Consider the following 14,591-nt stretch of genomic DNA (forward strand, 5'->3'; position numbering starts at 1 on the left):
ATTGAGTTTATGTTGATTATGGCAACGATTTCTATACTGAATTTGGTGTCTGGTGTTTTCCCACTGTAACTGGAATGTTTTTTTGAAGATACTAATAATTCCAGGCAACTAAGTTATCGATATTTATGACCGATCATCCTTTAAATTGGTAGTATTTGTTAAATAATTAAAATACGGTTTTTACGATACCTCCGTTCACAGATAAACGGTCTAAAGAAGTGGTTACCTTTTTAGAAATGATAGAAATTAATATCTGGTCTCACGTTGGTATTTCCAGGGATTTTCCTTGTTTTTCAAGGAAGACGAGACCATTCGCTCCCAATATGGAAGTGGAGTAATACCAGCTTTCACTACCTCCAGGGCCCCACTATAATGTCCTTAAGCGAGGACGCTATCACAAACGTAGACGCCTTTTTTGAGAAGAAATACGGAAACTATTATTAGAAGGGTTATAGCATAAGTCATAATGCATGGAAAGTAAACCAATTAATGGGATTGCATCCCTGAAAACTTTCCAAAAATCACCAACAACTTTAACAATCCCAAGAATTATTATTTTCATTTTATACTGTTTTAATATTTTTTTTGTTATTGAAAAATTAAATTAAATCTTCCATGTGTTATTTCAGGTTTATAATGATCCAGTAGAATTTGCTAACGTAGATCAAATAGCAATATCAGTAGCTCAAGAAGACCAAAAATCCTTTACAGACTTAGTTAGACAACTAGTGGGAAGATGCGGATCGGATGTAGAAAAAGCTAGGTATTAATTTAATTTTCCATCATAATAAATGTAGAACCCCGATTGCTAATTAGATTAATGAATGTGTAATTACACCAGCACACGAAAAAAACTGAGTTGTTCCCAATGAAGTGTTTTCGTGTTTTCGCGGACGCAGAATCGAAATCCGTCCCCACTATCTACTTTAAAACTTGCTGGAAACGTTCGATAAAAATAAAAATCTTCCTCTGATTGCGCTTCACTCCAGCGTGTTAGTTCTAACCACTTGCAGGTATTATCTGTCTCTAAATTTATTATATTCATGATATGCGGTGCCCAATCAGTATTTTCATCAAATTTACAACAGTTTTTATGAGAGTTCCTTATATGTACAGAAATCGTTTTACGATTTCGTGAAACAAAAATAACAGAAAACATCTTGACATTCTTCTAACATCAGAGGCGCGTCGCGTTAAAAAGCACGACCCATATAGGATTTTACTATGGGCCCAGTATAGGCCCAAACTTGTGCCAAGTATGTACAACTCTGGTCCAGGCTTGGCGGGACTCTGGAATGATAACAATGTCCCTCACTTGGTTTTCAGCCCTGGGATAGGCCTGGTTGTCCACATAGACCCAAGACTGGTTTGCAAGTCTGGGCCAGGCTTGATGAAACTCGGGGATGATAACAATGTACCACGCATGGTTTGCAACCCCGGGCCATTCCTAGTTGTCCAGATAGACCCAAGACTGATTTGCAAGCTTGGGCTAGGCTTAGTTAATTAGATAGGTCCAAGGCTAGTTTGCAAGTCTGGTCCAGGCATGTTTCGAAACATGGGATCTAACTTGGTACTAACTCTATTCATTGATGTAGGTCGAATCGACTCGAAGCGATCCCGCGAAATGCACTGATGAGACGTCGCTTCTTGTAAACGGCAGATAATTTGATGTCCTTGAGTGAAATCATCACTTATTTGATGTCATTAAGTGAAACAATCACATCGTTCAGTATGCGATGCAACACGAATTGAAGAAAATGACTCTTTAAATATAATTTAAATGGCGAATAAATGACATTATTTCGTTGTTTGAAAATTGCACTACAAATTTTACATACGTTATTGAGTTGTGACAAATAATATTTGAATAACGAGAATATTTTATTTCAGAACAATATTCAGATGGATTACGGTAAAAAATTTGAATACCATGTCTTTTGACGATAACCTTAGAGGAGATACGCCAATGGGATTGCTGCGAGGAATTAAAAATGGAACTGAAAGCTATCATGTGCTTTTTAAAAGATTATGCAGGTGAGTTAACAATAAAACAATGCCCTAAAAAAAGTCATATTGACGATCTGGACTGCATCCCGTTCACTTTTTCACTTTCATTTTCTTTTTATTTAATTCTTACAAACAAAAGTAGATATTTATATCTATTTAAAACTTTCATGACGCAATCTTATTTTGTATTTTAAAGAAAGCTTCTAAAAATTCAATCGCCGTGCTTCAAAAGCCGACTATGAGATCATGACAGATCTCAAGTGTTCGAAAAAATCAGGGAAATCAATCGCAGAAGATGAAACATTCTCCACCATGACAATGCGAGCTCTCATACATCAGTTCAAACAAAACCGTTTTTCAACAGTTAAAACTTCGAATTGATGGGTCATTCGCCGTAAAGTCCATCCGAAGAAACTGTTGATGCGTTCAAATCACAAATTCTTCGATCGTTGGTTCAAACACATGCAAAAGTATATTAATCTTAATTGAGAATATTTTGAAAAACAATGAAGCCATATTCAATTATAAATATTGATTTTTATTTATCCACTTCAAAACTTAAACAGCAGCCCTCGTAATCTGTTAGATGCGTTACTTAAAAATATAACTTAATTGTAAAAAAACAGTGTTATTGTAAGTACTCATGAAGCATCCAATTGGTAAAACAGATTAAGAAATAGCTGGTATTAAATTTCATTTAATATTTTTGCAGTTATGCTGGGCTCCATTGTGTGGTGATTAAGGGTTACTCTAAATCAGCAGGATATCAACCAGGTGTCCGATTCGAAGATAATAGATTCAGGAACTCTTGGAATGCTGTGTACGTGGCTGGAGCGTGGAGATTTGTGCAATGTAACTGGGGAGCCAGACATCTAGTCAATGCTAAAGAAGCGCCAAAAGCTGGTAATAAAGCTAAATCAGATAGTTTGAGGTAAGTAAGAATAATTGTTTCAATTTAAACCGTGATTAGAGTTTTGGCGATGAATGATTTCGATTTGAGGTCTCTATCAATTAAAATTTAGTTTCGATTTAATTCGATTAGTCTTCGATTTTATTAGATACCAGATTTATTCCATACAATCAACCATGACCTTTTAAGAAATGCAATGCTAAAATTTGGATACTCCAACAAAAATACCCAGTTAACAATGTCCAGATACTAAAAATTGGAAACAAGCCCCAAATTCTCGTAATCTGAAAGTTTTTTGTATCATTGTGATTAATGATTTGAGGGAACAATTTAGCGTACGAACGATTTTCCATAAACCATTTCTCCTTAGCCTAAATATTTTCTTTGCAATTATAACGAATATGGAGCAGAAGTGGTAAATCGTTAATTCAGATGATGATGATTCCAAGTGACAAAGTGAACGTTAAAACTATGGAGTGTAGAGAAGGAGGTACATCTCTTATGGACGATACGTTTAAAATATGGACTGAATTCTGTAGGGATAATACGTGGCGCTGATTGTACTATGGGATTTAGATCTGAAGTTAAACACTTGCTATATCTGAAATTAGCTTCAGCTTCTATAAACTAACGAAAACAGAATATTAAGTAGGGTGGTGAAAAGAATTAAACAACGTTTAAAAATATTAAAAAAAGAATACCCTCTATAATCAGCGCCACCTATTTTCCCATCAAAAATCAGCTCACATTTTTTATCCCAGAGATGTTCCTCCTTCTCTACCCTCCATAGTTCAAACAAACCATTTGCAACAGGACATTGACTAATATGATCAATAACAGTCTAGTAATATAGGAATGGGTGGATTTCCTATTTAATAAATTCATAAATTCTTGTTGACATACCTCAAAAATAAAAAAATCACCAACTTTGTTCCTCGCTATGCTCGTATTTTTTGTAAAACTTCAATATTCAATATTCGAAATGCGCATATACATATTTATTTTACTATAACAGATGGAAAAATGTTTTTGTTTTAGATATGAATACGACGACCACTATTTTCTTACTGATCCCAAAGAGTTTATTTACGAGTTTTTCCCACTGCAGTCAGAATGGCAATTGCTCAAAAGTCCTATTACTTTACAAGAGTTTGAGGAGCTACCTTTCGTTCGATCATTGTTTTTCCGATACGGACTTTACTTCTCCGATCCTAATACAAAAGCTGTTATGTACACGGACTCTACAGGTAATAAAAATCAGGTGTTTATAACCACAATAATTTCATCTTTTTGTTCGAAGATCTAGACTGATAAATAAATTACGAATAGGTCATGAATTGACGCCATACTGTAATGTGAGGATCGTAATGTGTTGAATCTCTCTATTTGAATCTGTATCAAACCGAATATATGATATATATATATATATATATATATATATATATATATATATATATATATATACAGTGCTTTTCAGATAAAAGTATCCACCTTTAATAACTTTTGTAATACTGGTATTTAGAAAAAATCCAAAAACACGTCAATTTATGTTGGAAGGGGCAAGCATTATGGCTTATTTAAACTTACTGGAAAAGCCACCCCCTCACCCCTAGCAGCATCCCCTTTATTTTTTTAAATTACTTGTCATATTTTTTATGTAAAATTTGGATACTCCTCTTTGAGCTGATTTCAAAAATGTATAATACTTGTAGGTTAAAGTGGTTAGTTTATGAGATAAACAATTTTTCTTTTAAGAGCACAAATTTTACTTATTATTTACTTTCACCTTATTTACCTGTACTAAAATGGGTTGTACAACAGTTTAAACTCTTTAATCTTTTTAACTGTGCTATTTATTATGAAGTTACAATAAGTGTTCAAAATGAGTACCATTCACTTCCATACAATGGTATGATCTATTTTGAAATGCCTCTCTGACATTGCTTAATACGGCTGGATTTAATTGTCGACATTCATTTTCTATCTTCTCTCGTAAATCATCCAGAGATTCTGGTTGGGTAGCATAAACTTTTGTTTTTAAATACCCCCATAAAAAGAAGTCTAGGGGTGTTAAATTCGGTGACCTAGGTGGCCACTCCATCATCTGCCCCCTTCTACCTATCCAACGAGCGGGAAATGTTTCGTTTAAAAATTGTCGGACAGGCATAGCATAGTGTGGGGGAGCTCCGTCTTGTTGAAATACCAGTAAATCTTCGGAAATGTTATCATCATTTTCTATTATTGTTGTAATACGTGGGTCAACCCCTTCCCTGAGTAACTCAAGATATGATTCACCATTTAAATTTCCGTTGATGAAGAAAGGTCCGACAATGTGGTCACCTAGGATACCACACCAAACGTTTAACTTTTGGGGATGTTGTGTATGGAATTCACGCATAATATGTGGATCACTTTCAGCCCAATATCTACAATTATGCCTACTTACTAAGCCATTTAATGACCATGAGCATTCATCAGAAAAGCAAATATTGTTTAACAATTGTGGATTGTTATTGATAATTTGCGTCATTGATTCGCAAAACTCTAGACGACGATCAAAATCATCTTCATTCAACTCGTGCACCAACTTAACTTTGTATGGGTGGTACTTGAATTTATGTAGAACTCGGAAAACTGTAGAAGATGAAACACCGATCGCTCTACTTATTGTTGACAACGATTGGGGTTGTTGAGCCTCTAAGCTGACTTGCCCTAAAATTGCCACTTGGATTGCTTCGTTATTTACGAGTCCCTCTCGCTTATGCACTTTATTGCAAACAGACCCTGTTGTGGTAAATTTCTCCATCAGTTGAATTACATACTTATGAGTTGCATGTCTTCCGTCATGTAATTCGTTAAATATTCTAGCAGCAGCTCTTGCACAATTATTATTTTGGTAGTATAAACCTACAATTTCAATTCTTTCTTGCAAAGAGTAAACCTTTTCAGAGAAACAAAATAAATAATGTATCAAATTACACTATCAATAGTGACTACAAATTCTAGTTGACAATGTCAAACTTTAATAAAAAGTAGAGTTTTTTGTTGTTTGGATTTTTTAAGTAGAATAAATAGCACAGTTAAAAAGATTAAAGAGTTTGAACTGTTGTACAACCCATTTTAGTACAGGCAAATAAGGTGAAAGTAAATAATAAGTAAAATTTGTGCTCTTAAAAGAAAAATTGTTTATCTCATAAACTAACCACTTTAACCTACAAGTATTATACATTTTTGAAATCAGCTCAAAGAGGAGTATCCAAATTTTACATAAAAAATATGAAAAGTAATTTAAAAAAATAAAGGGGATGCTGCTAGGGGTGAGGGGGTGGCTTTTCCAGTAAGTTTAAATAAGCCATAATGCTTGCCCCTTCCAACATAAATTGACGTGTTTTTGGATTTTTTCTAAATACCAGTATTACAAAAGTTATTAAAGGTGGATACTTTTATCTGAAAAGCACTGTATATATATATATATATATATATATATATATATATATATATATATTGTTATTTCTCTGTGTCTTCGTCTTAGTTATTACTTGGTAATGATGATCATTCAATTATTAAAACAACATAGAGCTAACACGATATTATATTTCAAGCAAAATCAAAATGTAATACATAATAACTAGGTCGAATTATTCTGAGAAATAAAGATTTAATAACTAGATGCATAATCATTCTAATCATATAAAATATATTTTCGGATGAAAAGGAAAGTTTGATCTACAAGGAAAACAATTTTGAGACTATTTTATATGCATTTTGCCTTCAATGAATTCGATAAATTGATTGAATTTCTTCTTTTTCTTCCACTTATTTCAAAAATACTTCTTATTCATTTTTCAATCGAAATATAAACTAAATATCTTCTTCTATTTTAAGATTATTTTGTAAATTTCTTTTAATTATATGAATTAGTTATTTTTTCCAAATTTCTTCTTTTTTTTAATATTTAATGTATCTCTTATTTTAATACTATTTTATTAATTTCTTCTTTCTCACAAAAATTTAATACCAGTTAAAGGTGAAATTTCAAATTTCACTACTTAAACAATATTCCACAACTCCCTCTCTCTATTACTGCTAGTCATGGGGGTTGGGACCTCTTTGGAATGTCTCTATTTCATTTTTTTTGTCTCCTTTCGTATTTCTCGATCTGCAATCTGGTGTAAAGATACGTTGTTTGATTTGTTCATAGGCGATCGGCCTCTTCTTCATTTTCCTTTCACTTTTCCCCTCATTTTATGATTCAATAATCTAATAATAATTAATATAGAGAATTTTATTGAGTAATTATATAACGAAAATTTATTTTCTTAGGTGCTGCCACAGTTCGAATTGCTATGCCCTCTCACATGCAGGCCACGCTCATCTTTCATTATAATCTGAAATTCTACGACAGTGAAGGTGACACCTTCGATGGAGTTTCTCTTAAAAGATTCGTAATGCAAGTAAGTAAATATATAGTGCTATTAATGATTAGCTATAATCAAATATAAAATATTCTTACAGTCTGTTGTTGGAAATATGGTTGCATTCAGAGTACACGCACCTTGTAGCGGGGCTTTTTTACTGGACATATTTGCAAATGCTGTCACCCCTAAAGAATACCTAACGGGAGAGCCGATGAAATTCAAAAGTGTATGCAAGTTCAAAATTTGTTGTGAAGATTTACAAACTGTCATGGTTCCTTTACCAGATTGTGCTAGTGGAGAATGGGGTCCTACCAAAGCCACAAGGTTGTTTGGACTTGTACCTATTACCCATCAGGTAGGATTTGAATATAATAATTGAACACTGAAAATATTTTCGGTTGTAGTTTGATGACGATAAATAAATCAAAATAAAAATACGATCGATTCTGATATTTATATTTTAAAAAACACATATAAATAAAAATATAGTAATAATAAAACGACCATCTGTAATTGTTATTTATTTAAATTTTCGATTCATGGATATAACCTCCTTTTGCACAATTTTGACATTTTCTGCATAAATATAATCGTCGTCGATGTTCCAAAGTAGTTAAGTGGAAGTGGGAAACTGCTTTCTGACTTCTCTGACAATTTGTCACACTACAACTCAATCGGAATGAGATCGGGTGACTGTGTCGGCCGTTTACTCTCAGTACATTCTTCTTGGACACGTGAACCGTCGTTGATGTTTAAAACTAGATCATGATATGGTACAGTGTAGTGAATCTCGTTGCTTCTAATTTGAAGTATGTTTACGTAAATTTGTGATTTGTACATAAATTTCAAAAATGCATAAACCAATCAAGTTTTTGACTCGATGATATATCTTCTTATTAAAATATACGTTATAGGTATTTGTTTTTATTTGTAGGATTCATTGGTTTTTGCTGGAAGAGAGCTAGAGATCCAGTTCCGTATGTCTCGCCAACTGACAGACTTCATGGCAACTCTACACAAAAACGGCGTAGAAGAAAAACGTTTATCGAAATTCGTATCTCACAGTGTTGCGGAAGACATTGTCACTTTCAACATTAGTTTTCCTGAAGAGGGTCAATACGGTTTAGATATATATACGAGAGAAATGGCTTCAAATACCGAAACTACAGGAGAAAAACACTTGTTAACGCATTGTTGTAAATATCTCATTAATTCTTCCAAAAGGAATTGAAAACGTGATTATTGAGTTGATTCAGAACAGAATTATTTGTAATTGTGTGTGAAATTGAACTCGCATCATGTTTTATATAGACGTTAATACTTCAATATATCGTAACTCCGAATTTTACATTTTACAGATAAAAATAAAAATTCGGTTTCCTTTTTAAATTATAATAGTGTTATAATACTTTAAATATTTTCATTTCAACAACAAATTATTTGACATATCGTACCTCGTTTTTATCTGTTATTGGCGCAATTGAGATACTGAATTACAAGAAACAATTTTCCTTGACGGAAAACTTGCATTTAGATAATTTGTAGTTACGACGAAATTGAAATGTTACTGTCGATTTAATTTTCTGGATATTTTGAATCTTGGATTGTTACATTCGATATTCGATACATCAAATAATTTCTTTTGGAAAAGAAGTAAAGATTGTTATATCGTCCGAATCTTCACGAGATGTATTATTTCAATAAAATCAACCAACATTTCTGAATTAGCATAATGGTGCTCATTAACGACGCAGTGGCGTAGATCGAAGACCAAAAAATAACAAAGTATTTGTTTTTTTTTCCAAAACATCCGTTTTACATTAAAATATTAATCAAAAGGAGAAGCATTATAACAATTTTGAGTGTTTCCACAATGTATAACTTTTATCGCATTATATATGAAATTTATTTAACAGAGTTTAACTTCTGGATGAATGAAGTACGACAATCCATAAGGCAAGATACTGGTTACAAGTTACAAGTTATTTGAAAGGTTGAAGAGGCTTTTGTAAAGACAATTAATATGATAAAATGTGATTTCGACCCTCTAAGATTGGGGTACGTATTATTGGTATTACTGTAAAGAAAAAGTGCCAAAATTGAGATAGTTTTACAGATGGTACAAGCTCTATTAAAAAAACCAATATTTACTTGAAAATAAATATAGTCTATACACGAAAAACAAAGAAAAATAATGATTAAATTCATTATTTTTCAAAATATTAAGAGCTTGGTAAATTGTGTAAAACAAAAAATATATTTCCTTCTTAAAAGAAACAAATAAAAGTGTTATTTCGAACCTCCTCCCACATCTAACCCGTTTTTTCTCTATTCTTATCTTTTGAGTTTCGCCCCAAAGAAAATAAACATCCAGCATCGCTGTAACCACTTTCATCTGAAGAAGGCTTCTTCAATTAATCCTCACTGTTTGGTCTAGATCTTGCAAGCATCTAGTTGTCCTTTTTATGTATTTCTTGATGTAAACGGTTGAGTTTTATTTGAGGTATATTATTTTAAAGCTGATCCTGAATGTCTCTTCCTTTTTTTACTAAGCTTTCTTGGCGATCATTTTAGTAGAAAGTCAGTGTAATAATAGAAATTTTTATAATTATAGTATTTAGGATTTTGTTTTAATATTTTTATTAATGTAAAACGGAAAAGTATCAGTAGAATATTTTGAGTAGTTGATATGGAAATGCGATATACCTAGAAAATGATTTATAATCATTTCTTTCTATTTATTTGATTTGGGGGATTTTCTTGTGCTACCTACTTTTTCGAAGCCCATTGCAGACTGTTATAGCAGCTCTTTTAGAGTAGTGGAACAGCACTTTGCATTATATATACGATTTTTGGGACGTTCGAACGTCGTGGGTTGTGTCTTGCTCTTGCCGTTTCGTCAATAGCATAGAAGCTGCAATCGGTTCAACTTCTAGTGACCTACTCAGAGTCCTGAAGATACCTACCTGTTGTGGACCGTACATATATTGGACAATGGCGCGCGAAAGTCATAACAACATTCAGATATATATATATATATATATATATATATATATATATATATATATATATATATATATATATATATATATTGTTGTATTGCTTCTTCTCAAGAACAAAGTACGCCACTGTTTTTTATACCGTAGTCAAATTCGAAGTCACTTTATTACATAAGTATCTCAATTCCAAGGGATTTCGATCCCTTATCTTATAGGAAGTTAATCCTTCAATAATTAGAAACAACAACAAAGTCTGGTTTCTTCGCGTTCTAAAAAACTTCCAAATAGTTATTAGCCGCATAACTTTAGTAGGAACTTTCAATTGTCGAATAAATATTTACAGTTTCTTTACCCTAGTTTGTTTAAATCCGAACTGTTGGTTACACTATGAAAGATGCCTATATAGCTATCGTCCATGTATTGAATAAGTAAAGAAATAAGCGAAAAAACGTTCTTCTATTGACAGTTTCCTATGATTTGTGTTTGTGACAACGATCTGTGCTTAATTAAATTTGCACGTGTTTTGTTAAGGTTAATGTTGAAATAGTCGTGAAGTTGTGTTGGTCTGAAAATTATAGTTTATATTCAGAATAATTGATAATGAAAAAGGAAACGATAAAAAATTTCATCAACGGACCAAAAATTATAATAATCAATTTTATGACGATCGGAATTAGCCGTATTTCCTTAATCAATTCCTATATTTGTATGACGGATATTTCCAAAAATGACTAATCACACATAGGTATAACCATATATGGACAGTTGGTATGGGAAATAACGCCCCTACGCATTTTCTCTCTCGTTCGAGACACTTTATCTATACTGCGCATGCTTGAGAATGCGCAGAACCGAGCTGGAACCTCGGAGGATAGAGAAATCGTTATCATTCTGTGCTCCTTAGTCGGAACAGCTTCCACTTATAGAAACTATCCATATAGAAGTATCACATATATGGGTGTAATAAACCACTTTTGATGTATAATATTTTAGGTTAAGTTTCTACTAAACTCTTTAAATGACAATTGTGACTTCCTAATAATTATTTGGCAAATAATTCGATTTATTCGGAGGTTCAATTTATCAGAATGTGAACAAACCGAATTTTTGGTTATTAGGTAAATAATAGTTAATAGGGACTTTATTAGGAAGTGAAGAAACCCGGAGTAAACGTTAAATTTTAATAATAAATAACTTGAATAACATATAGCACCACGTTGTTCATTGGTGTTTTATTTTCACAATAATAAGAAATGTTCTTGAAAATTGCGATACTTTGATTATAAAATGACATAAATAAACAGAGGACGAATTTACCGCCTAACACTTGCCTAAAAACACATATGTATATCTAACTTTCATGAAATAACGAAAAAAGTGCAATAATAATCAATTGACAAACTTTATTAAATACCAGCGTTTTGTTTTTTATATATGTTTTGTTATTAATATAATAAGCACATGTTATTTAATATTATATTTTCTGTTAATAAATTATTACCTTATTTACAAAAATATGAAGAAATAAAATGATAAATCGGCCGCTTTTTCTACTATGAATTTATATTTGTAACTGAACATGAAATATTCAATAAATCTATTTATTTTTAATTTTAACAAAGACTTTTCTTTAACCTTCAAATTCCTTCCATTTTCCTGGAGCAAAACTGTTGATTTGTAATTGAATCAAAATTTAAAAATCATTGTGGATCAGAAGCTGTTGTGGGGTATATAGCTTTTTGGTCTTAAAGATGGCTCCAGGTACAAAAATACAATTTTTTTTTCACAAAGTTTCCCGAGACTCGCAAATGCACTTTGTTTTATCTAGATCCATCATACTGCTCAGAATCTCATAAGTTTTGCCTCTTTTGCTTCATGTCCCTGTTTATCAAGAAAAATTGATATTGTAGGTACATGTACATTAAAAAATAGGAAAGATTCATATATAAGAATAATATCATTTATTCTTCCACAATTTCTCATTTAAAAAGCAGTAACTATTTGTAAGATGATGGAAATGAGAAACAAAAATATGGTAATTTAAGAAAAACATAATGTTGCAACATTTACGGATTTAATCAGTCACATATATAACTTGATTAGTTATGTCCACTATTTCACTCCTCTCATCATCACTATCAGAAATAACTAACACATTATCGGATTGATCGTTTGGTTCATTATCAAGTATTACAATTGGTCTGGTATGTTCTGATAAATCCGACATAAGTTTTTTCCACAACTTTAATTTTATGTTAAAATCTAAAGAAGAATGAGTTAGAGCTTCTAATTCCTCCTGGATGAATTGTGAATTTGGTAACTCTAAAAAAACATGTCTAATCAATTTATGATATTTTATCTCAATTTACTTTTTAACATACTTCGGTCTTTATCAAAATATGATTTGACACTAACAATTTGTGTAATCATATTAATTAAAAGATCATCATAAATATCCAAATAAAAATAAAATCAAAATAGAAATCTGTTTTTATAAATGGTTTCATCTTTAGTTGCATTTAAATTTATAAATAAAACTAATTTTACTTAAATTATTTAGGTATTTGTTATCATTGATAGATTTCTTATTCCTATTTATAAGTCCTAAAGGAAATAATACATGATCCAAATATTTTACTGCACTCAATCTAAAACACCCAAAAACAAAAAAAGTTATATGTCAAGTACCTTGTAACGATTCCGACATTGCAGAGATCTCAGTATTCAGAAAATAGATTAGAAGAGTCATTTCCCATTCACACAATTTGAGTACCCATTTGAGCACATGGGTGCCCAATGCTTCAAACCCATATTCCAAATTGTCATTTTAGAGGATCTGTGCATCAAACACTGGTGCTTGGAAAAATGCCCATTGCCACTCAAACACCAGATAAATATTTAGGCCGTAGATGGTATATATAGTGAAAAACATAGTTTCAAAGAAGTGCTTTCTTAGCATTCGTACTTCATATTCAATTAATCAAGTATCTTGTATTTCGGACACAGGAACAAACAATTAATTTGTGATATGTTTTTGGAAATGGTTCACATACATAAGAACAAGAAAGCTATCAATGATAAAAAAACCAAAATAATATAAGTAAAATTTAGAGTTCCATTTTATAATTTAATTGCAATTATAAATAATTTGATTGATGGTTGCTACATATTTTTGAGATGTGAAAAACTAAGGAAAAATTAATTTTGAAACAGCTGCATATAAGATGGTTTATTGAAATATTGAAAAGAACTAGTACTTACCAAAATTATTATAATACACTTCAATGGTATCCAAAATGTCACAATTCTTCAAATCCCAGCCTATTTTCCAGCATATTTCTATCATAATATTGGGAGAATCACAAGTATATTTTATACATAAAGCATCTTCATCGTTTCTATACAAAGAAATTCTTGGTTCTTTTTTAAGTACGATATTTATTATCAATCTTCGAGCTTCACAAAGTCTTGAAAATTTTTTCAGATTTAAAAAAGTAGAATTTATATTTCTACTTCTCTGCAAAAAGTTTCGACAAACTTCCAGTTCTTTTTGCAAATCTTCATCTTGTAGCTTCAGGTCTAATTTCAAAATTTCAGAGGAACTTTCCTAAAAATTGTAATATGCTTTCCTGCAAAAATTTATAACATAAAAATACGTACGTAAATAAATACCAACAGCTTCATGCAATACACCAAATTGAATATGCTGAATTTAATGATATAGAGAGTAGTAAGTTTTTCTCCGAAATTATTTTCATTGATTTCAGTTTTATAATTTTCTTTATGAATTTGTAAGAATTGTATGTCAGATAAATCTTCTACCACACCAAAATCTTTCTTTAATTTGTTTATTTTGTTCTCCATATTTTAAAAACAATCTTAGCTCCATTGTTATATTTAAAAAACATAACTTAATATACACATTTATACTGTCTCCATATTTGTGATGATTCAGTGACAGTATCATTAAACTGACAATCTGTCGTCTTCTCTGCGCTATGTCTATGTGTGATTTTAGGCCTCCATCTAGTATTTAATCCGATTGCTGATATGTATTTAGATAATATCCTCGTTGTCTGCAATTATTCATCTTTCTCTTCCTTTGCTGCAACGTGAAAAAATAGCTTTTATATGTTTATAATCATAATATATTATTATTATTATTATAATTATATATTTAGTGATTCTCTGATTCCAGTCAAATGTTTGCGCATGAACGGAAACAGCTGATTCCTGTTTAGTCAAAATATTTTGCTC

General features: G+C 31.4%; 2 protein-coding genes across 3 annotated transcripts in view; one reads left to right on the forward strand and one right to left on the reverse strand.

Moving 5' to 3' along the window:
- LOC130440723 (hillarin) overlaps positions 1-11,955 on the forward strand; it is a 46,247-nt gene extending 34,292 nt beyond the window's left edge. For both annotated transcript variants that reach the window (XM_056774024.1, XM_056774025.1), the window contains exons 7-13: positions 630-763; positions 1,891-2,034; positions 2,720-2,938; positions 3,956-4,164; positions 7,241-7,371; positions 7,433-7,690; positions 8,270-11,955. In XM_056774024.1, the coding sequence (XP_056630002.1) occupies positions 630-763; positions 1,891-2,034; positions 2,720-2,938; positions 3,956-4,164; positions 7,241-7,371; positions 7,433-7,690; positions 8,270-8,566 (1,392 nt within the window). In that variant the 3' untranslated portion in view covers positions 8,567-11,955. The remainder of the gene's footprint in view (positions 1-629; positions 764-1,890; positions 2,035-2,719; positions 2,939-3,955; positions 4,165-7,240; positions 7,372-7,432; positions 7,691-8,269) is intronic.
- Positions 10,537-14,364, reverse strand: LOC130440725 (uncharacterized). Its single transcript, XM_056774026.1, has 3 exons — positions 13,995-14,364; positions 13,596-13,941; positions 10,537-12,656 (listed from the first exon to the last, which is right to left on the reverse strand). Exons 1-3 carry the CDS (start codon positions 14,196-14,198, stop codon positions 12,409-12,411), a joined length of 798 nt encoding a protein of 265 aa, XP_056630004.1. The 5' UTR covers positions 14,199-14,364; the 3' UTR covers positions 10,537-12,408.
- Positions 14,365-14,591: the final 227 nt, after the last annotated feature.

Source organism: Diorhabda sublineata, chromosome 2, assembly GCF_026230105.1.
Source record: "Diorhabda sublineata isolate icDioSubl1.1 chromosome 2, icDioSubl1.1, whole genome shotgun sequence".
Lineage (NCBI taxonomy): Eukaryota > Metazoa > Arthropoda > Insecta > Coleoptera > Chrysomelidae > Diorhabda > Diorhabda sublineata.